Source organism: Macaca mulatta, chromosome X (assembly GCF_049350105.2).
Source record: "Macaca mulatta isolate MMU2019108-1 chromosome X, T2T-MMU8v2.0, whole genome shotgun sequence".
Lineage (NCBI taxonomy): Eukaryota > Metazoa > Chordata > Mammalia > Primates > Cercopithecidae > Macaca > Macaca mulatta.
In genome coordinates this window covers 17,928,382-17,953,037 of record NC_133426.1, presented here as the reverse complement: position 1 = coordinate 17,953,037, position 24,656 = coordinate 17,928,382, and the positions used below count along the sequence as shown (strand labels likewise).

At 40.3% G+C, this 24,656-nt stretch overlaps 1 protein-coding gene and 1 pseudogene across 1 annotated transcript in view; one reads left to right on the top strand and one right to left on the bottom strand.

The window, feature by feature from the left end:
* Positions 1–24,656, top strand: part of BEND2 (BEN domain containing 2) — a 123,447-nt gene that overhangs the window by 3,059 nt on the left and 95,732 nt on the right. The window contains 6 exon segments of the mRNA XM_077988395.1: positions 121–255; positions 1,682–1,800; positions 7,724–8,138; positions 10,001–10,126; positions 17,450–17,596; positions 21,761–21,868. Coding sequence (XP_077844521.1) covers positions 121–255; positions 1,682–1,800; positions 7,724–8,138; positions 10,001–10,126; positions 17,450–17,596; positions 21,761–21,868 — 1,050 coding nt within the window.
* LOC693712 (heterogeneous nuclear ribonucleoprotein A1-like) lies at positions 13,355–14,314 on the bottom strand (annotated as a pseudogene).

Below are 24,656 nucleotides of genomic sequence, written 5' to 3'. Positions count from 1 at the left end.
TTGTATTATAGTCAGAAAAAACTCAAACAGTTTAAAAAATAAAATTTGGTTGAAGTTACAGCTCAATTTGGAGGTATCTTACTGTATCTTTTATTATTATTATTATATTTTTTGAGACAGGGTCTCACTCTGTCACCCAGGCTGGAGTGCAGTGGCACGATCACAGCTTACTGCAGCTTCAACCTCTTGGGCTCAAGCAATTCTCCCACCTCAGCCTTCCCAGTAGCTGGGATGACAGGTGCATGCCACCATGCCAGCTAATTTTTAAAAAATTTTTATTAGAGATGATATCTTGCTATGTTGCCCAGGCTGGTCTCCAACTCTTGAGCTCAAGTGATCATCCTGCCTCAGCCTCCTAAAATGTTGGGATTACAGGTGTGAGCCACTGGGTCCAGCCTGGAGGTATTTTATAACTTGATATTTCTATATAACTTTAGTCTGTGTTTATCTAACTTGAGAGTTCTCCCATTTTCTTTATCCCCTTTTGATTTCTCTCTTTTGGGTCCTTGGTCATTAGGATCTCCACTATAGAATGAAAGGGAACAGGAAAGAGATGAAACCTGAATCCCTTAATTGTGCCTCTCATTACTGCCCTGGCTCAGGAAGGTTTAAGTGAAGTAGCTCTTTCATTAAAGTGTCCCTCCCAGTCACTGTGATGCAGGCTTTCAAAGCAAATCTCTAGTACAAGATATAATCCAATACTGTTGCGGCCAATGTCTTCTTCTAGTTCCGTAGTTAAGTGACTCAGAGCCATAACCAGACCTTCCTAATTCTAGATTGTTTGGCTTACATTTCACATCCATTTATTTAGGATTAATATAAACTTTAATAAGGCAATCCTAACTTGAAAGCTGAAATGAACCTTAGAGATCATCTCAACTGATGTTAACCTGGCAGATGAGGAGGTGGTGTCTCTAGTGGTCTGCCCAGCCCACATAGTGGTGGGGGTCCGATCTAGAATAGATTCCTGGCTTACATTTTGGACACAATGCCGTCTCCTTAGTCAAGGGCCTTTTGGGGCTCCTTTACAAAAGCAGTTAGCCCTTGCATTCTCTTGTTCATTTGTTTCCAGCATTTACTGTGTAGGCTTTAAGTTACTAAGCAGTCACTTCACAGTTTGCAATTGCATTTGATTTGATTCTTATTCCTAGTCATGGGTAATATAGCCCTTCAGTTTTAAAAGAGTTACTCTAAATTGATTATGGAAGAATTCTTGTTTTGTCACTCTAAAATTCAACCCAAAGTCCAATTCAATTTGAGTTAGCATTCTGAGAACATATCCGTATTAAGGTTGTTAAGAGAGTAGTGTATGAAGGCCGGGCGCGGTGGCTCAAGCCTGTAATCCCAGCACTTTGGGAGGCCGAGACGGGCGGATCACGAGGTCAGGAGATCGAGACCATCCTGGCGAACACGGTGAAACCCCGTCTCTACTAAAAAAAAAATACAAAAAAAAAAACAAAAAAAAAACTAGCCGGGCGAGGCGGCGGGCGCCTGTAGTCCCAGCTACTCGGGAGGCTGAGGCAGGAGAATGGCGTAAACCCGGGGGGCGGAGCTTGCAGTGAGCTGAGATCCGGCCACTGCACTCCAGCCCGGGCGACAGAGCCAGACTCCGTCTCAAAAAAAAAAAAAAAAAAAAAAAAAGAGAGTAGTGTATGAAATAACTTTTTTATGCATTGCTTCGCAGTAGCCCATGGTGACCAAACCATTTCACAGATCAAATGCCCAGTACATTTAAGAAGATACAGTTACAACTCAGAGGAAGTGGATTTGCCAAAAAGAGGAAGATTATCTACTCCAGAGGTAGATATTATGGTTTGTTTATTAAAGTGAAAATCTCTCTTTGTTCTTTTCATTCTGCTGTATTTCTTTTTAAGAAATGGAGTTGAATTTCATGCAGTCAAATGCACAAATCAGTGAGTTTTGAAAAATGTGTATACTTACACCCCATGAAGATAATAAACATTTTGGCCGGGTGTGGTGGCTCACGCCTGTAATCCCAGCACTTTGGGAGGCCAAGGCAGATAGATCACCTGAGGTCAGAAGTTTGAGACCAGCCTGGTCAACATGGTGAAACCCCATCTCTACTAAAAATACAAAAAAACTAGCTGAGCGTGGTGGTGCATGCCTGAAATCCTAGCTACTCGGGAGGCTGAGGCAGGAGAATCGCTTGAACCTGGGAGGCGGAGGTTGCATTGAGCCGAGATTGTGCCACTGCACTCCAGCCTGGGTGACAGAACAATACTCTGTCTCAAAAAAAAAAAAAAAAAAAAAAAAAAAAAAGATGGTAATGAACATTTTCATCACCCTAGAAAGTGACCTGGGACCTCTTCCCAGTAAGTCCCCATCTTCCTTAACTTTGGGGGAAATACATTTTGATGTTTTTTTCCATCCTAGATGAGTTTTGCCTGTTCTAGAACTTCACATAAATAGAATTGTACGGTATGTACTGTTTTGGGTCATAGTCTTTTTTCCTTAGAATAATGTTTTGGAGATTTGTTTCATAGTATTAATATTACATTCCTGTTCATTGCTGAGTGGTATTCTGTCATATGAATGCTCATAATCTGCTTACCCATTTTTTTTTTCCCTCTGAGACGGAGTCTTGCTATGTCATCCAGGCTGGAGTGCAGTGACACCATCTCGGCTCACTGCAACCTCCACCTCCCGGGTTCAAGCGATTCTCCTACCTCAGCTTCCTGACTAGTTGGAATTACAGGCGCCCACCACCACATTTGGCTAATTTTTGTATTTTTAGTAGAGACGGTGTTTCACCATGTTGGCCAGGCTGGTGTTAAACTCCTGACCTCAGGTGATCTGCCTGCCTCAGCTTCCCAAAGCCCTGGGACTACAGGCATGAGCCACCGCACCCGGCCTATCCATTCTTTTGATGGACATTTGGGTTGTTTGCAATTTTGGGCTATTAGGAATAAAGTGACTATGAACACGCTTATGGCAGTCTCTTTGTGAACCTATGTTTACATTTAATTTGGGTAAATACCTGGGAGTGGAAGTATTAGGTAATGGGGTAATTGAAAGTTTATGAGAAATTGCCAGTTTTTCTAAGTGGTCGTACTGTTTTACATTACCACTATATTCTCCTGTGCTTTTTGATCTCTGAAGTTGAATAAAATAGATTATTAAACTATATATAATTTAGCTTAACAGAAAATGTATTTGTTTACCTACATAAGGATGTGGATATCAGTGCCACGTAAGTAGTGTAGGCAATTCTTAACTTCTGTCAGCCTCAATGTTTTCATTTTTGGGGATAATGCTAATTATCTGCCCAGTGTCATGGTTTTGTACATAATTATCTGAAAGCACTTTGGAAAGCATGAAGCACTATACAAGGGTAAGATGGTAATATTGTGTTTACAATTATTAATATCTATTATAATTTGATATAATTTTGGCTGTCTAATAAGTTTGTAATGCTGGGCTAATTCAGTTAATTTTTTATTATGTATTTTGAAACAAAGAAGTAGATAACTACTTGGTATGTTTATGTTAAAATTATTTTTATGGCCCACAATTCATCCTTAGAATAATTTTTCAGAAATATAATGGTTATTTACTGTTTGGTTACTTATTTATACCCTGCCTTACTCCAAAAAATATTTTAAGATGATTTACAGATTAATTTATCAAGAAATATAGGTGGTTAAGTGTTTCCTGTCTTGTCCACAGAGTGTCACTGTTGGTTTATTTGAAAATCAAAAGCCATTTAACATTTGGTTCTTTGTTCATGGTTAGAAACACTTGCTTTTAAAGCAGTTCTGGTGCTAGAAAACTCGTTTATCTACCACAAAGTATATAAACGGTTAAGCTTGATGAAAATGGTGTCTTAAGTGTAGCTGGGTTAAAGAGAACACAATTCTGCAAATATATCTTTTCCTGTAGTTATAGGATTTGCAATCGGCAAAGGTCCTTTGATATCACAAATAGGCCTTAGGTGCTTCTTGAAAATGAAATAGAAGTCCTGAACTTTTCTTTCTTTCATATTTCCTTTTGGTTTATTAATAAACTTTCCTTAGACAGTAACATAAATACTTGATTGTGAAGAAGGTGGAAGTATCATTAATGAGTGTATACCAGACTTTGAATCTTTATATTATATTAAATCCTCATTGCCAAATATATTCCAAGAAAGCAATTTGGATTCTTTTTCAGTCTGCGTATACACTGTAGAATTACTCTGAACTCAGGCTTAAGGAAATATCTCTCTCTCCTGAATCTGTATGCTTCTTTTCATTAGACAATGAGCTCTGAAGCATTTCGTTTCCTTCTTTTCCTTATAAGAATCACCATGTTGGTAAATATGTGATTACCGGGGATTTTGTGTTATAAGCCAGAGGTAATGAAGGTTTATTAGAAAAAAAAAATGTTTCTTACCGTGTATAATGTTTCTTGAATGGAATGAGCTAAAATATTTTGGGAAGTGAAATTGGGCATTTATCATGATCATGGGGGAGAACAGAAGTGGAGGGCTTCCAAGGGACACATGCAGTCTTGGGGGGAAGTGGGTACAGAGGCGAGCTGAGAAGGTAGGGAGCAGGTTCTCCCTAGCCTGCCTCCCCTGCACTGCTAGACCAGGGTCCCCCTCGGCAAGCCTGCACACTGGGGTGGGAGGCAGTATCTGTGGGAGGAGGTGCCTAGGGCCACAGTCAGCCTGACATGGCCCCAATGGCTCCTCTCCATTGCTCCTAAGGAGTTGGCTCTTTCCTCCCCTGCCCGTTCTAGATCATAGGGGTGGCGCTGCAGCATGCCTTGTTCTTTCATCCCAGTTCCCTCTTGAGTCCACCTCCGTCCTGCTTAGCTGGGAGCAGAGGAGGACCCCCTCTGTTGGCAGTCCCCAGCCTATCTCAGCCCCCTAGTCCTGCCTCTTCACTCCTGGAGACAGTGGAGTGCCTGGGGCAGTCCTCTCCTCCAACTCCTCATATCTGTCCCCACAGCCAACCAACTGCCCCCATCCCTGCCCTTCTTCTGACCCCTTCCCGACCATTCTAGTGACCAGGGCTGACATCCTTGCTGCTTTCTGCATCTAGTCCCCTCCCCGAACTCAGAGCTGCCCCCCATCGGGCGTCCCTCTCTCTCTCCTCTGGCTCTAGCCCCTGTCCCTCCTTCCCCTCTACAAGTTCTCCCACAGCTTGGAGAAGCCACTTCTCTTGCCTCCCATCCCTTCTTTGCTGTCATCCTCACTCTCTCCTTCCCATGACAGCCCCGCTCCTGGAATGTCATTCATACTCGCTGTCTTCACATCTGGCTTCCTGTTTTTCTCTCTGGGTATTTTTGAACCTACTGTTTCTTCTACCCTGTAAACCCTTCCATGCATCCTCACCTGGCAAGCACCTTCTCATGTTTTAATTCTCACTTCAGACCTCACCTCCTCTGAAAAGCTCTCCATGACTGCCAGCCTGGGTTAGGCCCACTCTTCTGTGCATGCTTAGCCTCCTGTTCCTGTCTGTGTCGTGGTGCTGGTAATAACAATAGTAACAGGAAGAGACCACTGAGCACTGTTGGACCGGGCATAGTGTAGTGTTGTTACTGTTAATATTAACCTAATACTATAGCAAGGTTCTTGTCCTCAAGAGAACCCTGAGAGAGATTTTCATTCCGATTCCCTACATGAGGACATTGAAGCACAGAGAGTTTAAGTAACTTGCCCAGGGTCACACAGCCAATAAGTGGCTGGACTCTAGTATTTGACCCCAACCATGTTCCCCTAGAGCCTGCACTATTTACCTCATTGCCATAGCCCAGTGGTTCTTACTGGGAGCATCAGAATCACCTGGGGGCTTGTGAAAACATAGACCACGGTTGCCACTCTCAGAGTTTCTGACTCCAGAGGTCTGGGGTACAACCTGAAATTTGGCATTTCTAATGAGCTTCAGGTGATGTTGATGCTACTGGTCTGTGGACCACTTTGCAAACCACTGTTCCAGGCTGCTAATCACTTTGTCTATTGGAATCCTCTCTTTACTTGTCTCTCTCCCAGCTGAGATGGCAGTTCCTCTAGGACAGGAGCTTTTTTTGACAGGGTCTCATTCCGTTGCCCAGGCAGGAGTGCAGTGGTGCAATCGTGGCTCACTGTATCCTCAACTTCCCAGGCTCAGGTGATTCTCCCACCTCAGGCTCCCAAGTATCTGGGACTACAGGTGCATGCCACCATGCCTGGCTACTTTTTTGTATTTTTTTTTTTTCCAGAAACGGAGGTTTTGTTGTTGTTGTTGTTGTTTTTGTTAGAGATGGAGTTCTGCCATATTGCTCAGGCTGGTCTCGAACTTCTGAGCTCAAGTGATCCGCCTGTCTCGGCCTCCCAAAGTGCTGGGATTACAGGCATGAGCCACCGTGCCCGGTTAGGAGCTTTCTTTCAGTCCATGTTTCCAACACATAGCAAAGTAGTTCTGCCAGATGGTAGGCCGTCAATAAAGGTTTAGTTGAATGAATGAATGAGGAAATGTTTCTGGCCCTTTGTTTAAGTGTATTTTTTTTTTTTTTGCCCAAAGTTTCTGTGTATTTCAAGAGGAATTCTCAGATTTTTATCAGTCATATATGCTTGATTGGCACGTAGGGGATGTGTACTCAATGGTTTTGTAAGATTAGTTGTTGACTGCATGATTTTAAAATGTTTGAAGCCAAAAGTCACATCTGTTATATTTGGCTTACTGTTCTTTCTGGAGTGGAACACTCACTCTCTGTATATAATATAGACCTCATATTTGTACATAGATGAACATATATGTTACATATGAACATTATAAAGTGAGTCTTTGGCCTTTTAGCAGATTTGAGGATTTCTTTCGTAAAATAGCACCTTCCTTGATGTGCAGTGTCTTCATCATAAATGTGCTGGTGTAGAGGCATAGCGGCACTTTCATTTGCTGGCATTAGAGCATCCTTAGTGCCTGCACGGGGTAGAGCAGCAGAGGGGATGTTCGGGCTCCTGAGCTCAGCCTGCTGGCTTTGTGTCACCTACAGCCAGGCCTCAAATAGGAGCAAGACATTTCTGATGGCTTGAGAACTTTTGTTGTGTCTAGCAGTTAACATTTGACTTAATGGCGTTTTCACATGTTATTTTTCTTTTGAAATATGAACTACTATTTTTTAAGTATAATAGAATGTAGAAGATCTTATTGAAAATACCACTATGCAAGTTGACCATCTTTGTGGAGCTGTTTCAGAAGTGCAGTGTTCTTGGGAGCAACCACCTTTGATAAAATGTGTGTTACAAAAACATTTTTACAACTTTGATAAACCTCTAGCTCCTAAAGACACCAATCAGTTAGAACTGATAGATAACTAGTAACTCTGAGATTAGCAAGGCTTTTCTCTACTTACTTTAATAGCAGATGGGGGACTAAAATTCCCTTGGAAGAATGCTGAAGTTTAGGTCTGACAGATTACAACACTTAGTATTTTTATGTTAGTAATTATCATGTATAAAACGCAGGGTTGAAGAAGAATAAAAATCATATAATCAAAGTACAGCATTTATCCTTAACAATGGAAAATGATGTTGCAAGGAAAATACATAGGAATGTTTTTTTAAAATCAACTTTTTAAGCCTCATTTTAAGTTACAGTTGATTTATACTGGGTTGGTGTCATTTTAGAGGTCGTCTGGATTTACACAAAAAAGTTTTGATTGTATGTCTCATGGAGAAATTGAAGTCTAGGAACCGAAGAAAATAACTTGACTCATTCTGTTCTCTTACCCGGGATAGGTACAGTCTAGCACACCACCACCAGCAGAAAGGCAGGAAACCCATGCCTGGGCCAGCCCTGCTGTAGCATCTCTTGAGTCAGCAGCATGTCCTGAACTGCAGGAAGGAGACCTCAGTGAGAGTTCATCATATCCCAGAATTGTCTCCTCACGTTCATTACAGCCGTATGTCGCACAAGGTGGCTCATTTCCTTGTTTCGGTATGCCATGTAACTTTATCAGTGGAGGTGCTGAAAGTACCCATGCTGTCATCTCATTTGCCGATGCTACTACAGCAGTACCTATGGCAGGTCTGTCACGAGGAGAACCCAGTCTGGCAAGTAACCCTGGTGTGGTGAATTACTCTGCTCTACTGGAAAATGAAGATGTGGGCCCAGGTAGAGCCTTGTCATCTTTCTGCATCCATCCCAATTTGGGTGAGTTTGAAATGACACATATTACAGATAGCATTCTTCAATCTAGATTTTAAAACACCCTTCATGCAAATTAGTGTTAGCTGTTTTTTAAATTAAAAGTTTTATCTTGAAATCATAATAGGCCGGGCGCGGTGGCTCAAGCCTGTAATCCCAGCACTTTGGGAGGCCGAGGTGGGTGGATCACGAGGTCAGGAGATCGAGACTATCCTGGCTAACATGGTGAAACCCCGTCTCTACTAAAAATACAAAAAACTAGCCGGGCGTGGTGGCGGGCGCCTGTAGTCTCAGCTACTTGGGAGGCTGAGGCGGGAGAATGGCGTGAACCCGGGAGGCGGAGCTTGCAGTGAGCCGAGATCACGCCACTGCACTCCAGCCTGGGAGACACAGCGAGACTCCGTCTCAAAAAAAAAAAAAAAAAAAAAAAAAAAAGAAATCATAATAAATTCATATGTAGTTGTAAGAAATAATACAGAGAGATACCCTTTCCGCAATTTTCCCCAGTGGTAACATCTCATAAGGCTGCAGTTTGTATTCATTTGTGTGTCTGACTTTCGGCTTTTTTAAAAACAATTTTATCACTTGAGAAAGTTTGTATGTTCCTATCATAGTCAAGATACAGAACGGTTCTATCACCAGAAAGTATGCTTGTATTGCCCTTCTATAACCAAACCCATCCTCCTTTTCCTTTCCCCACTTGTCTATTCCTAACCCTTGGCAAGTGTGATCTCTTCTCCATCTCTATAATTTTATCACTTAATTGAATGCATATAGTATGTAACCTTTTGGTATTGTTTTTTTTTTTCACTCAACATAATCCCCTGGAGACTCAACCAAGTTGTGTGTTTCAGTAGTTCCTTTATTGCCAAGTACTATTCCATGGTATAGGTGTACCATGGTTTAACCATTCATCTATTGAAGGAAACTATTTTTTCAGTTTTTGACTATTAGGAGTAAGGCTGCTATGAAAATTCATATACAAATTTTTGTGTAAATGGAAGTTTTCATTTCTCTAACATGATTACCCAAGAGTACAACTGCTGGTTATATATTAATTGCATGTTTAGGTTTTTTTAAAAAACAAATCTTTATTGATATATTAATGTCTTGGTCTGTTTGTGTTGCTGTAACAAAATACCATAGACAGGGTGATTGAAAAAGAACAGAAATGTAATTTCTCACAGCTCCGGAGGCTGGGAAGTTCAAGAGCAAGGTGCCAGCCAGTTCGTCTGTCTGGTGAGGGCTGCATCCTCTGCAAGAGAGGAGCACTGTGTCCTCACATGGCAGAAGGTAGAAGGGTAAGATTTCAAAATGCTGTGTGAAGCCTCTTTTATAAGGTCCTCCATCCCATTCATGAGGGAGGAGCCCTCATAGCTTAATCATCTCTTAAAGGTCCCATTTCTTAATATGATCACAGTGGCAACACCTGAATTTTGGAAAAGATACCTTCAAACCGTAGTAATTAATAAGTAAAAAACTGCACATATTTATTATACCCAGTGTGATGAGTTTGGACATGCATGTTTAGTTTTATGAGAAACTGCCTACAGGGGGGCTGTACCATCTGACATTCCTGCCAGCTATATATGGGTGATCTATTTTCTCTGAATGCATATTTCTCCTCTTTCTTTTGTTCTTTCTTCCTGATGCTCCAAGATTCATTCTTTCATCATTTTCTTTTCTTTTGATTGAAGAGTTTTCTTTAATCTTTCTTTAAGGGTAAATCTGTTGGGGACAAATTCTTTTTGTTTTCCTTTGTGTGTGAATGTCTGTTTCCCTTTCTTTCTTGAAGGATAATTTTGCTTGGTATAGAATTTGTGAGTAAAGTTCCTGTATTACAGCTCTTGAAAACTTTTTATTTATAGAAATGCCAGAAAGACCAGCAAACAGCAGTAAAAACAGCACTGAGACAGTGAATTACCCAACTTTAATGGGAAATTACAGTGGCCAAAATACTGCCTCTTTATCTGTCTTCATCCCTCCCTATTTTGGTGAGTTTGACATGATACATAATGCTGAGCATGGTGGCTCACGCCTGTAATCCCAGCACTTTGGGAGACTGAGGCGGGTGGATCACCTGACGTCAGAAGTTTGAGACCAGCCTGACCAACATGGTGAAACCCCGTCTCTACTAAAAATACAAAAAATTAGCTGGGCGTGGTGGTGGGCACCTGTAATCCCAGCTACTCAGGAGGCCGAGGCAGGAGAATCACTTGAACTTGGAGGTGGAGATTGCAGTGAGCTGAGATTGTGCCACTTAACTCCAGCCTGGGCAACAAGAGCGAAACTCCGTCTAAAATAAATAAATAAATAAATAAATAAATAAATAAATAAGAAATATGCAGATAGCGTTATTTAATCTTGATTTGCCAGCTAGTTGTTTTTTGTTTTTTTTTTTTTTGAGATGGAGATTTGCTCTTGTTGCCCAGGCTGGAGTACAATAGCACGATCTTGGCTCACTGCAACCTCCGCCTCCCAGGTTCAAGTGATTCTCCTACCTCAGCCTCCCGAGTAGCTGGGATTACAGGCATGCACCACCACGCCTGGCTAGTTTTTTTGTATTTTTTGTAGAGACGAGGTTTCTCCATGTTAGTCAGGTTGGTCTCCAACTCTCAACCTCAGGTGATCTGCCCGCCTCTACCTTCCAAAGTGCTGGGATTACAGGCGTGAGCCACTGCGCCCAGCCTGATTCACCAGTATTTTTAATGTCAGCTAGTGTGACTCTTTTCAAATTAAACTTTTTAGTTTGAGATAATTTTAGATTCACACACAGTTGTAAGAAATAATGCAGAGACCTGTTTATGATTTAGCCATTTCCCCCAAAGGATAACATCTTTAAAACTATAGTAAAATATCACATCCAAGGTATTGACATTGATACACTCCACACATCTTACTAAGATATCCCCAGGTTTACTTGTAATTAATTTGTGTCTGTCTGTTTAGTTCTTTGCAGTTTTATCACAGGTAGTTTTAATGTCTACCTCCGGCAAAGACATAGAACGTTTCTATCACTGCAAAGATGCCTCGTCTTGCCCTTTGATAATCACATTCACTTTCCTCATGTCATCCCTTCCTTTCAACCTGCCCCATCCCTAACACCTGGTAACTACTGATCTGTTCTCTGTTTATAATTTTGTCACTTCAAGAATGTTACATTAAGGGAATGTTATAGTATGTAATTTTGGGGGATTGGTGTTTTTCACTCAGTATGGTTCTCTGAAAACTCACCCAGCTTGTTGCATGTATCAGGAGTTTCCTCCTTTTTTTTTTTTTTTTTTTTTTTTTTTTAAGACATAGTCTCCTCTGTTGCCCAGGCTGGAGTGCAGTGGTGCGATCTTGGCTTACTGCAACTTCTGCCTCCTGGATTCAAGCAATTCTCATGCCTCAGCCTGCTGAATAGCTGGGATTACAAGTGTGTGCCACCATGCCCAGCTAATTTTTGTAGTTTTGGTAGAGACAGGATTTCACCATGTTGGCCAGGCTGGTCTCAGACTCCTGACCTCAAGTTGTCTGCCTGCCGTGGCCTCCCAAAGTGCTGAGATTACAGGCGTGAGCCACCATGCCCAGCCTACCCTCCTTTTTATTTTTGATTTATATTTCATAGTATGGCTATGCCACAGTTTGTTTAGCCATTCACCCATTGAAAAGGCATCAAATTGTTTTTTTCCAGTTTTTGGATATTAGGAGTGAAGCCGCTATGAACAGTCATGAACAGGTTTTTCTGTAAATATAAATTTTCATTTCTCTGTCATGAATGCCATGAGTGTAATTGCTGAGCCTTATGGTACTAGCATGTTTAGTTTTATAAGAAACTGTCAAATAGTTTTCCAGAGAGTCTGTATTATCTTCCATTTCCACCAGCAATGCGTGAGTGATCCAGTTTCTCCGCATTCATATTTCTGTTATTTCTGTTGTTCTTCCTTCTGGATGCTCTATATTTTCTTTTTTCATCAATTCCTTTCTGTTTGAATACTTTTCTTCAGCCTTTCTTTCAGGTTTCTTTAGTTTTCCTGCATTTGAAAATGTCTTTATTTTCCTAACATTCTTTAAGGATAGTTTTGCTGGGCATAGAATTTGTGGCTGAGAGTTTATTTTCCATCAACATCCTGAATGCAAGTCAGTGATAACTCTTAAAAAAAAAAAAACCCAAAAAACTAGCCTTTTTATTTTGAGATAATTTTGAATTAACATGTGGTTGTAAGAAACTGTACAGAGATCCCATGTGTACTTTACCCATTTTCCTCAATGATAACATCTTAAGGAACTATATCCTGCAACCAGGGTATTGGCATTGATTAAATCTACATCAGTGTGTGTGTATTTAGTTCTATGAAATTTAATCATGAGTCAATTTACATGTCCACTATTAGTTACAATACAGAACATTTCCATCATCACTACAAGGATCCTTTATATTGTTCTTTTATAACCACAGCCACCTCCCCTGATCTCCCTTCTCTCTCATCTTGCCCTATCTTAACTACTGATAGTCAGCAATCTCACTTTGCTTGCCAGAATTTCATTATTTGAATGTTGTTACTTAAATGCAACTAAATGCTGTGTAACCTTTTGAGCATGGCTTTTTTTTTCACTAAACATAATTTTCTCGAGATTCATACCAATTGTTGTATGCATCAATAGTTCCTCCATTTTTATTGTTGAGTACTATTCCATAGTAGTGATGTATAACTGTTTATCTGTTTATTCATTGAATGACATCAGGGGTGTTTTCTATTTTTGGTCAATACAAGTAAAGCTCTACGAACATTTATGTACTGGTTTTTGTGTAAACAAGTTTGCATGCAATTTTGGGTTATATGGTACTTCATATTTAGTTTTATAAGAAAATGCTAAACTTTTTTTCAGAGGGGCTGTATCTTTTTTTTAAAAGACATTTATTCAGTGTAATGATCAGACTATTACACTTAGCAATCAACAGCATGGATGCAAGAAAATAAAATCTACATTAAAACTCTTTGTTGGAATGTTTTATACTTTCCACAGAACAGAAACTAAAATAACCTGTTATACAATTAGTCACAAATACAGCCCTTGAATTTTTGCCCATACATGTGAGTATTTGTCTAAAACATGTCTTCTTCATAGCAGCTAGGCCCTGCCACCACTGTGCTTGGCTCAGTTCACAAATCTGTTGTCACCTGTAGCTTACCTGTCACTTCTCTGGCTCTCCTCTCCTGCTAAGTTTTGTTTCCTAGTTAAAATCTTCTGCCACTGCCATAGCTACTGCTGCTACTGGAACCACCATAGCCACCTTGGTTTCGTGGTTTGGCAAAGTATTGGCCTCCACTACCATAGGGGCCAGAGCTTCTGCCTCCAATGTTTCCTCCCTTCATGGGTCCAAAATTTGAAGACTGTTGTAATTGCCAAAATCATTGTAGCTTCCACCACCTCCAAAACTGCTTCCATCATTACCAAATCCATTATAGCCATCCCCACTGCTACCATATCCACCATCACCACAGCTGTCACCAAAGACACCATGACCACTGAAGTTTCCTCCACGATCAAAGTTGTCATTCCCACTGAAACCACCTCCACGACCACCACCAAAGTTTCCAGAACCACTTCGACCTCTTTGGCTGGATGAAGCACTAGCCATCTCTTGCTTTGACAGGGCTTTCCTAACTTCACAGTTGTGGCCATTCACAGTATGGTATTTCTGAATGACAGTCTTATCCACGGAGTCATGGTCATCAAAGGTTACAAAGGCAAAACCCCTTTTCTTGCCACTGCCTCGGTCAAGTCATGATTTCAATCACTTCAATTTTTCCATACTGTTCAAAATAATCTCTTGGGTGATGTTATTCAGTGTCTTCTTTAATGCCACCAAAAAATATCTTTTTCACAGTTAAGTGGGCACCTGGTCTTTGAGAATCTTCTCTTGAGACAACTCTCTTTGGTTCCAAAACTCCTCCATCCACCTTGTGTGGCCTTGCATTCATGGCTGCATTCACCTCCTCCACAGTGGCATATGTGACAAACCCAAAGCTCCTGGAGCACTTGGTGTTTGGATCTCTCATTACCACACAGTCCGTGAGCGTTCCCCATTGCTCAGAATGGCTTCACAGGCTCTCATTGGTTGTTTCAAAGCTCAACCCTCCAGTGAAGAGCTTCCTCAGTTGTTGGGGTTTTTTGGGAGACTCTGACTTAGACATGATGGCAGGGAGAAGAGAGACTTTAACGATCTTCTTCAGTGGAGTCCATGGGCAGAAAGGCGGGGATGTATCATTTTATCTCCTCACCAGTAATATCTGAGTGATCCAATTTCTCTGCATGCATATTTCTGCTCTTTCTCTTCTTTCTTTCTTCCCGATGCCCAAAGACCCATTTTTTTCATCATATCCTTTCTGCATAAAGATTTTCCTTTGGCCTTTCTTTAAGGGCAAGTCTATGCGGGATAAGTAATCCTAGTTTTCCTTCATGTGAGAATGTCCTTATTGCCTGTTAATTACTCGTATTAGTTTGTTTTCATACTGCTGATAAAGACATACCCAAAACTGAGAACAAAAAGAGGTTTGATCGGACTTATAGTTCCACATGGCTGGGGAGGCCTCAGAATAATGGCAGGAGGTGAAAGGCACTTCTTACATGGTAGTGGCAAGAGAAAAATAAGGAAGAAGCAAAAGCAGAAACCCCTGATAAGCCCATCGGATCTCATGAAACTTATTCACTATCACAAGAATAGCATGGGAAAGACTGGCCCCCATGGTTCAATTACCTCCCCCTGGGTCCCTCCCACAGCATGTGGGAATTCTGGGAGATACAATTCAAGGTGAGATTTGGGTGGGGACACAGCCAAACCATATCATTACTCAAGGAGAATTTCACTATGTATAAATTCACAGTTGAGAGTTCCTAACCACTTGAAAAATGTTCTTTCTGTAGGTATGCCAACAATTGCAGAAACCAGGCTGGAAAGCAACCCTCAGACAATGAATTACCCAATTTCTTTGGGAAATGGCAGCAGCCCATGTTCTTCCTCTTTATCTGCCGGCTACACACCTAATTTTGGTGAGTTTCAGATGCTGCATTACAAGTGACACTATTGAATCTGGATCGATTAACATCCTTAATGCAAGCTAGTTGTAGCAGCTCATTTTTAAAATTAAACTTTATTTTTATTTTTTTGAGATGGAGTCTCACTTTGTCACCCAGGCTGGAGTGCAGTGGTGTGGTCTCGGCTCACTGCAACCTCCGCCTCCTGGGTTCAAGAGATTCTCCTGCCTCAGCCTCCTAAGTAGCTTGAACTATAGGGCATGCCACCATGCCCATCTAATTTTTGTAGTTTTAGTAGAGGCGGGGTTTCACCATGTAGGCCAGACTGGTCTCTAACTCCTGACCTTAGGTGATCTGCCCTCCTCAGCCTCCCAAAGTGCTGGGATTATAGGCGTGAGCCACTGCGCCCAGCCATTTTTATTTTAAAATAATTTTAGATTCACATGTATTTGTAAGAAATAATAGAAATGATCCCCTTTATGCTTTACTTTTTTCTCCCAACAATACCATCTTACAAAACTATAGTAAATTAACACAACAGGATATTGACATTGATAAAATACACAGATATAACTGAGATATCCCCAATTTTAGTTATAATAATCTGTGGGTGTATCTGTATTTCTTTCTTTGCAAATTTTTTTCCATGAATAGGTTTGATTCTCACCACCACAGTCAAGACAGAACATTTCCATCACCACCAGGCTGCCTCATCTTTGATAACCACCCCCACCTCTCTCAGGTCACCCTTTTCTTCCCCATTGACTGTTCCCTAGCTCCTGACAAACACTGGCTTCTATAATTTTGTGACTTTAAGAGTGTAATATAAAGGGAATCTTATGTCAGGTAGGTTTTTTTTTTGTTTTGTTTTCAGTCAGTATGATTCTCCAAAGACTTATACAGGTTGTTGTGTGTATCAGCTGTTCCTCTTTTTTTGCTGATAATCTTCCATGGTTTGGATATACAGTAGTTGTTTTTAACCATTTACCAATTGAAGGTCATTATTTCCCCCCTCTCCACTCTTTGGTATTAGGACTAAACTGCTCTGAACATTCCTGTACTGGTTTTTGGATAAATATAAGTTTTCATTTCTCTGTCATGAATGTCAAGAGCACAATTGCTGGGTCTTATGGTACTAGCATGTTTAGTTTTATAAGAAACTGCCAAACATTTTTCCAGAACGGCTTTACATGTATGGGTGATCCAGTTTCTCCATATTTACATTTCTTACCTTTCTTTTTTTTCTCCTTTCTTTCTTTTTCTTTTTTTTAATTGAGACAGAGTCTCACTCTGTTGTCCAGGCTGGAGTGCAGTGATGTAATCTCGGCTTACTGCAACCTCCACCTCCCAGGTTCAAGCAATTCTCCTGCCTCAGCCTCCCAAGTAGCTGGGATTACAGGCACTCACCACCACGCCCGGCGAATTGTTGTATTTTTAGTAGAAATGGGGTTTTGCCATGTTGGCTAGGCTGGTCTTGAACTCCTGACCTCAGGGGATCCACCCACCTCGGCCTCCCAAAGTGTTGGGATTACAGGTGGAGCCACTGTGCCTGGCCTATATTTCTGGTCTTTCTATTAGTCTTTCTTCCTTCCTGATGCTCCAGGATTCCTTTCATCATATCCTTACTGTTTTAACATTTCCTTCCTTCCCTCCCTCCCTCCCTCCCTCCCTCCCTCCCTCCCTCCCTCCCTTCCTTCCTTCCTTCCTTCCTTCCTTCCTTCCTTCCTTCCTTCCTTCCCTCCTTCCTTCCCTCCTTCCTTCCTTCCTCTCTCTCTCACTCTTTCTCTCGCTCTTTCTCTCTCTTTCTTCTTCCTTTCCTTTCCCTCTCCTCTCCTCTCCTCTCCTCTCTTCTCTTTCTTTTCTTTCTTTCTTTTCACTCTGTCATCCAGGCTGGAGTGCAGTGGTGCGATCATGGCTCACTGCAGCCTCCACCTCCTGGGCTCCAGTGACGCTCCCTCAGCCTCCTGACTCAGCTAGGACTACAGGTACTTGCTATCACTCCTGGCTAATTTTTAATTTTTTTAAATTTTTTTGTAGAGGTGGGGTCTCATGTTATCCAGGCTGGTCTTGAACTTCTGGGCTCAGGCAATCCATTTGTCTCTGCCTCCCAAAGTTTTGGGATTGTAGGCGTGAGACACTGCACCAGGCCTGGAGATTTCATATGGATAAGTCGGCTAGGGACAGATTCTTTTAGTTTTCTTTTGTTTGAGAAATGTCTTTACCTTTTTTCCAGAAGGATAGTTTTGCCTCATGTAGAATTTATGATTGAGCATTCTGTTTTTTTTTTTCAGTAGCTGAGAAAATTATACTTATTGAAATGCCAGGAACAACAGAAACCAACATGGAAAATAACTCTCAGACAGTGTATTACCCATCTTTATTGGGAAATATGAGTGTCCCAAATCCAGCGTCTTCAAATCTTCCCATCACTTCTAATTTTGGTGAGTTTGAAATAATGGATATCACAAGCAGCCCTCTCATCTAGATTCATCAACATTCTTAATATTAATTCTTAGTGATAGCTTTTTACAAATTAAACTTTTCATATTGAGATAGTTCAGAAATCATACACAGGTATAAGAAATAAGACGGAAAGATCCTGACTACCCTTTACCTAATTTCCCCCAATAATTACATTTAGCAAAAATACAACAGAAATATTACAACCCAGGATATTCACATTTATACAAGCCACAGATCTTATAGAGATGTCCCATTTTACTTGTATTTATTTGTGTGTGTGTGTGTTTAGTACTATGCAGCTTTATTCCACAAGTAGGTTTGTGTGCCCACCACCACAGTCAAGGTAGAGATCATTTCCATCAGCACGAGGTGCTGTTGTGTTGCCTTTGATAACCACACCAACTCTCTCAGGTCACCCTTCCGTAACACCTCATGACCCATTTCTAACACCTGGCTTCCACTGATCTCTTCTCTACCGCTATAATTTTGTCTCTTTCAATTGTTATATAAGTGGAATCATATTTGGAATTGGATTTTTTTCACTCAGCTTAATTTCCTAGAGACTCGTCCAGGTTGTTTTTTCTATTAATGGTTTATTCCTATTGCTGAATAGTATTGCATGTCTGGATATACTATGTTTTGTTCAACCATTCACCTGCTGAGGGACGTCTGGTGGGTTTTTTGTGTTTTTATTTTATTTTTATTTTTTGTCTACTGGGTGTAAAGCTGCTATGAATCTTCATGTACACATTTTTGTATAAATGTAAGTTTTCATTTCTCAGTAGTTCCTTTCTTTCTATTGATGAATAGTTCCTTCTTTTCCATGGTACAGATAGGAACAGTTTTTTTTTTTTTTTTTAAAACCATTCACCTATTGAAAGACATCTGGTTTTTTCTTTCAATTTTTGGATATTACAAGTAAAGCCACTTTGAACATTCATGTACTGTGTACTGGTTTTTGGGTGAATATAAGTTTTCATTTCTCTGTCATGAATACCAAGAGAACAATTGCTGAGTCGTATGGTACTAGCATGTTTAGTTTTATAAGAAACTGCCAAATAGTTTCCCAGAGAGGCTGTACTATTGTTTATTTCCAACAGCAATGTATGAGTGATCCAGTTTCTCCATATCTGTATTTCTGATCTTTCCATCATTCTTTCTTCTTTCCGGATACTCCAAGATTTCTTCTCTTGTAGTATCTTTTCTGTTTGAAGGTTTTCCTATAGCCATTTTTAAAGGGTAAATCTGCGAGGGACAAATTCCTTTAATTTTCCGTTTTGTGAGAATGTTTTTATTTTCCCTTCTTTCCTGAAGGACAATTTCACCCAGTATAAAATTCATAGTTGAGAGTTCTTTTCTTTCAGTACTTGAAAAAGTTATAGAAATGCCAGAAACAGCAGGAACTAACGTAAAAAACAATACTCAGACAGAGAATTACCCAACTTCATCAGGAAGGGGCCATAGCCAAGGTAACGCCTCTTTATCGCTCTCCATTCCTCCCAAGTTTGGTGAATTTGAAATTATACATGTTATTAGTAGCACTGTTTAATCTACATCCATCAAAGTCCTTAATGTAAAACTAGCGGTAGATTTTTTTAAACTAAACTTTTAATTTTGTGGTCATTTAAGATATACAGGTAGTTGTAAGAAACAATGCAGAGAAATACCCCTTCCACTTTACCTATTCCTCCCAACAATAACATCTTGCAAAACTGTAACAGAACATCACAACCAGAATATTGACATTGATATTATCCACACATCTTATTGAGATCTCCCACTTAATTGTGTTAAATTGTTTGTGTGCATTTAGTTCTACCCAGTTTTGTCACATGAGTAGGTTTGATTCCCACTGCCATGATCAAGATACACATTTCCATGATTACCAAGATGCCTCATTTTACTCTTTCTTTTTTCTTTTCTTTTCTCTTTTCTTTTCTTTTCTTTTGAGACAGAGTCTCAAAAATCTCCATCTGTCGCCCAGGCTGGAGTGCAGTGGTGCAGTCTCAGCTCACTGCAACCTCCACCTCCTGGGTTCAAGCGATTCTCGTGCCTCAGCCTCCCAAGTTCCTGGGATTACAGGCATGTGCCACCACGCCAAGCTAATTTTTGTATTTTTTGGTAGAGACGAGGTTTCACTGTGTTGGCCAGGCTGGTCTTGAACTCTTGGCCTCAAGTGATCTGCCTGCTTCGGCCTCCCAAAGTGCTGGGATTACAGGCATGAACCACTGCACCCAACTCTGGCTTTTTTTTTTTTTTTTTTTAATAGTTTTTGTAGAGATGGGATTTCACCGTGTTGCCCAGGCTTGCCTCCAACTCCTGGCACCAAGTGATCCACCTGCCTTGGCCTCCTAAAGTGCTGGGATTACAGGCGTGAGCCACCACGCCCGGCCCATCTTGCTCTTTTATAACCACACCTGCCTCAGTACATAATTCCCCGAATATTCATCTGACTGGCTGGATGTATGAGTGGTCCTTAGTTTTTATTGTGGACACTATTCCATGGTATGGATGTTTCACAGTTGGCTTATTCATTCATCCATTGGAAGATATTGCGGCTGTTTCTAGTTTTTGACTATTACAAGTAAAGTTGCAATGGCCACTGATGTACAGATTTTTGTATAAACATAAGTTTTGATTTTTCTTGGATAAATGTCCAAGAGTAAAAAGGCTTGGTTGTGTAGTAATTGCATGTTTAGTTTTATAAGAAACTGCCAAATGGTGTTCCAGAGAGACTGTATCATTTTACGTTCTCTCCAATTATGTATGAATGATCCGGTTTCTCCGCATGCATATTTCCCTTGCTTTCATTGTTTTTTCTTCCTTTTTGATGCTCCAAGATTTGCTTTTTCATCATTCTTTTCTGTTTGAAGATTTTCCTTTAGCCATTCTTTAAGTGTATGTCAGCTAGTGACAAACACTTTAGTTTTCCCTCATGTGAGAATGTCTTTATCTTCTCTATATTTGAAGGACACTTTTGCCTGATGTAGAATTCATGATCGAAATGTATTGTCTTTCAATATTTGAAATATTTTATTTATAGAAACATTGGGAAAAGCACGAACCAGCTCAGTAAAGAGGTCTGTGAAAACAAATTACCGACCTTTATTAGAAAACAACAGTCGCCAGAATGTTTCCTCATTATTTCACAGCGTCCCTTGCAATTTCGGTGAGTTTGAAATGATACTTGCTATATGAGCACTATTTAATCTAGATTGATTGGCATCCATAGTGCAAGATATTGGTAGCTTTTTCTAATTAAAGTTTTTATTTTCAGAAAAATTTAGCTACACATGCAGTTATAATAAATAATACAGAGAAATCTGTGTTTCCATTACCACTTTTCCCCAAAAGTAACATCTTGCAAAACTATAAGAAATTATCACAAACAGGATGTTGACGTGATACCTTCTGCAGATATTATTGAGCTGTCCCCAGTTTTACTTGTATTTATTTATGTGCATGTGTATGTATGTGTTTTAGTTCAGTTTTTATCATATGTCTAATTAGGTTCATGTATCCTCTACCACAGGCAAGCCCCCAAATGGTTCCTTCTTTTTTGTTGCTGAGTACTATTCCATGGTGTAGATGTACTGTGGTTTGTTTATCTTTTCAGGTATTGAAAGACATCTAGGTTGTTTCCTGGTTTTGGCTATTAGAAGTAAAGCTGCTATAAACACTCATACACCATATAGGTTTTGTGTGAACACAAGTTTTCATTTCTCTGAGATACTGCCCAAGAGTGCAGTTGCTGGGTCCTATGGTAATGGTATGTTTAGTTTTATAAAATACTGCCAAGTTGTTTTCCAGAGTGTACAATTTTCTACCCCCACCAGCAACGTGTGAGTGACCTAGTTTCTCCATGCCCATATTTCTGCTCTTTGTGTTGTTCTTTCTTCCTTCCTGATGCTGCAAGATTCCTTCCTTAATCATATCCTTTCAGTTTGAAGATCTTCCTTTAGTTGTTCTTTAAGGGTAAGTCAGCCAGTGACCACTTTTTAAAGTTTTTCTTTGTCTAAGAATGTCTTTGTTTTTCTTTTATTCCCGAAGGATAGTTTCTCCTGATATAAAAAACATGGTTGAGATTTCTTGTCTTTCAGCACTAGAAAATGTTTTACATATTGAAATGTTGTTCAAAACAGAATCTGGCCCACAAATGAATTCTGGGACAATGAGTTACTCAACTGTAATGCAAAATAGCTGTGACCAAGATGATGCTTCAGCATCTGCCTGCCTCACTCCCAATTTTGGTGAGTTTGAAATGATATGTGTTACAAGTAGCACTCTTTAATCTGGATTGAAAGAATACAGAGAGATCTTGTGTACCTTTACCCAGTTTCCCCCAATAGTACTGTTTTACAAAAATATAGTAAAATATCACAACTAGGGTTTTGACGTTGATACAATCACCAGATCTATTCAGATGTCCTCAGCTTTTCATGTATTCATTTGTATGTGTGTGAGTACGTGTGTGTGTGTGTGTGTGTGTGTGTGTGTGTGTGTGTGTGAGAGAGAGAGAGAGAGAGAGAGAGAGAGAGAGCGTGTATCCAGTTGTCTGGAATTTTATGACATCTGCGTTCAGTCATAAATAAACCTAACTGTATCTAGTCATGATACAGAACTGTCCCATGACTTCCAGGAACTCTCTTACTGACTTTTTATAACCATATCTACTCCTTCATGTCATTCCCTCCCTGGCCTCATCTTTATCCCATACAACTACTAGTATATTCTCCCTTTTTATAATTTTGTCATTGTAAGAATGGACTGATACACCATTGGTTTGATAAATGGACTGATATACCATTTAACCTTTTGAGATTGCATTTTTCCACATAGCATAATTCCCTGGAGATTCATACAAGTTTTTGTGTATATTAGAAATTCCTTCCTTTTTATTGCTGAGTACTATTTCATGGTATGGATTTATCATGGCTTGTCACCCACTGAAGGACATCTAGATTGTTGTTTTTGGTTATTACAAGTAAAGCAGGTATGAGAACCAGAGTACAGGTTTTTGTGTGAACATAATGTTTTTCATTTTTCTGTGATAAATGCCCGAGTACAATTAACTGCTGGGTGGTATAGTAATTGCATGTATAGTGTAATAAGAAACCGTCACTATTTCCAGAGTGGCTGTGCCATTTTACATTCCCATCAGCAGTGTATGAGTGATTCAGTTTCTCTGCATTCTTACCAGCATTTGGTATGTTTGCTTTTTTTTTTTGAGATGGAGTCTCGCTCTGTCACCCAGGCTGGAGTGCAGTGGTACAATCTTGGCTCACTGCAACCTCTGTCTTCTGGGTTCAAGCTATTCTCCTGCCTCAGCCTCCCGAGTAGCTGGGACTATAGGCATGTGCCACCATGCCTGGCTAATTTTTTTGTATTTTTTGAGTAGAGACAGGGTTTCACTAGTGAGGATGGTCTCGATCTCCTGACCTCATGATCTGCCCACCACTTAGCCATTCTGATAGGTATATGGTAATATTTAATTGAGGGTTTAATATGCATTGGCCTTTCGAAATGATGTACGGCTCTTCATGTGCTAATTTTCTATCTGCATATCCTCTTCTTTGAAATATCTATTCTTGTCTTACAGTAATGTTTGCTTTTATATGCTTACATTTTGAGAGTTACTTAATTGAAATGATCATACAATTTTTGTTCTTCATTCTGTTCACATGATGTATCACATTGATTGATTTGTGTATGTTGAACCATCGTTGAATCCCTGGGATTAATCCCATTTGGTCATGATGAATGATCTTTTTGAGACAGTCTCTATCACCCAGACTGGAGTGCAGTGACATGATCATGGCTCACTGCCACCTCGACATCCCCAGGCTCAAATGGTCCTCCCAACTCAGCCTCCCAAGTAGCTGGGACTACAGGGATGGACAACCATGCCTGGCTAATTTAAAAATTTTTTTTGTAGAGACAAAGTCTTGCTATATTGCCTAGGCTGGTCTCAATCTCCTGGGCTCAAGCAGTCTTCCCGCCTCAGCCTCCCAAAGTACTAGGATTGTAGGCATGAGACCCCATGTTCATCCATGAATGATTTTTTATTTTTATTTTTGAGATGGAGTCTCTTTCTGTCACCCAGGCTGGAGTGTGGTGGCACAATCTTGGCCCACTGCAACCTCTGCCTGCCGGGTTCAGGTAAGTCTTCTGCCTCAGCCTCCTGAGTAACTGTGACTACAGGTGTGCGCCACCATGCCTGGCCATTTTTTTGTATTTTTAGTAGAGACGGGGTTTCACCATGCTGGCCAGGCTGGCCTCGAACTCCTGACCTCGTGATCCCCCGCCTTGGCCTCCCAAAGTGCTAGGATTACAGGCATGAGCCACTGCACCCGGCTGATCTTTTTAATGTATTGTTGAATTCCGTTTCCTAGTATTTTGTTGAGGGTTTTTGTATCAGTATTTATCAGAGATATTGGCCTGTGGTTTTCTTTTTTTGATGTGTCTTTGTCTAGCTTTGGTATCAGGGTAATACTGACCTTGTACAATGAGTTTTGAAGTATTCCTTCCTCCTCTATTTTTGGGAATAGTTTGAGTAGGATTGGTATTAATTCTCTAAATATTTGGTAGAATTCAGCAGTGAAGCCATTGGGTCTTGAGCTTTTCTTTACTGGGAGAATTCTGTTATGGCTTCAGTCTCATTACTTGTTATTTATCTGTTCAGGTTTTGGATTTCTTCATGGTTCAAACTTGATAGGTGTATGTGTCTAGGAATTTATACATTTCCTCTGGATTTTCCAGTTTGTTGGCATGCAGTTGCTCATGGTAGCTGCTAATAATCCCTTTGAATTTCTGCGGTATCAGTTGTAATGTCTCTTTTTAAATCTCTGGTTTTATTTATTTGAATCTTGTCTCTTTCTTAGTTAGTCTGGCTTAAAGGTTTGCCAATTTTATATGTCTTTTCAGAAAAGCAACTTTTTCTTTCATTTCATCTTTTGTATTTTCTTCATTTTAAATTCTTTTGCTTCTGCTCTGATCTTTATTATTATTTTCTTCTACTAATTATGGGCATGGTTTGCT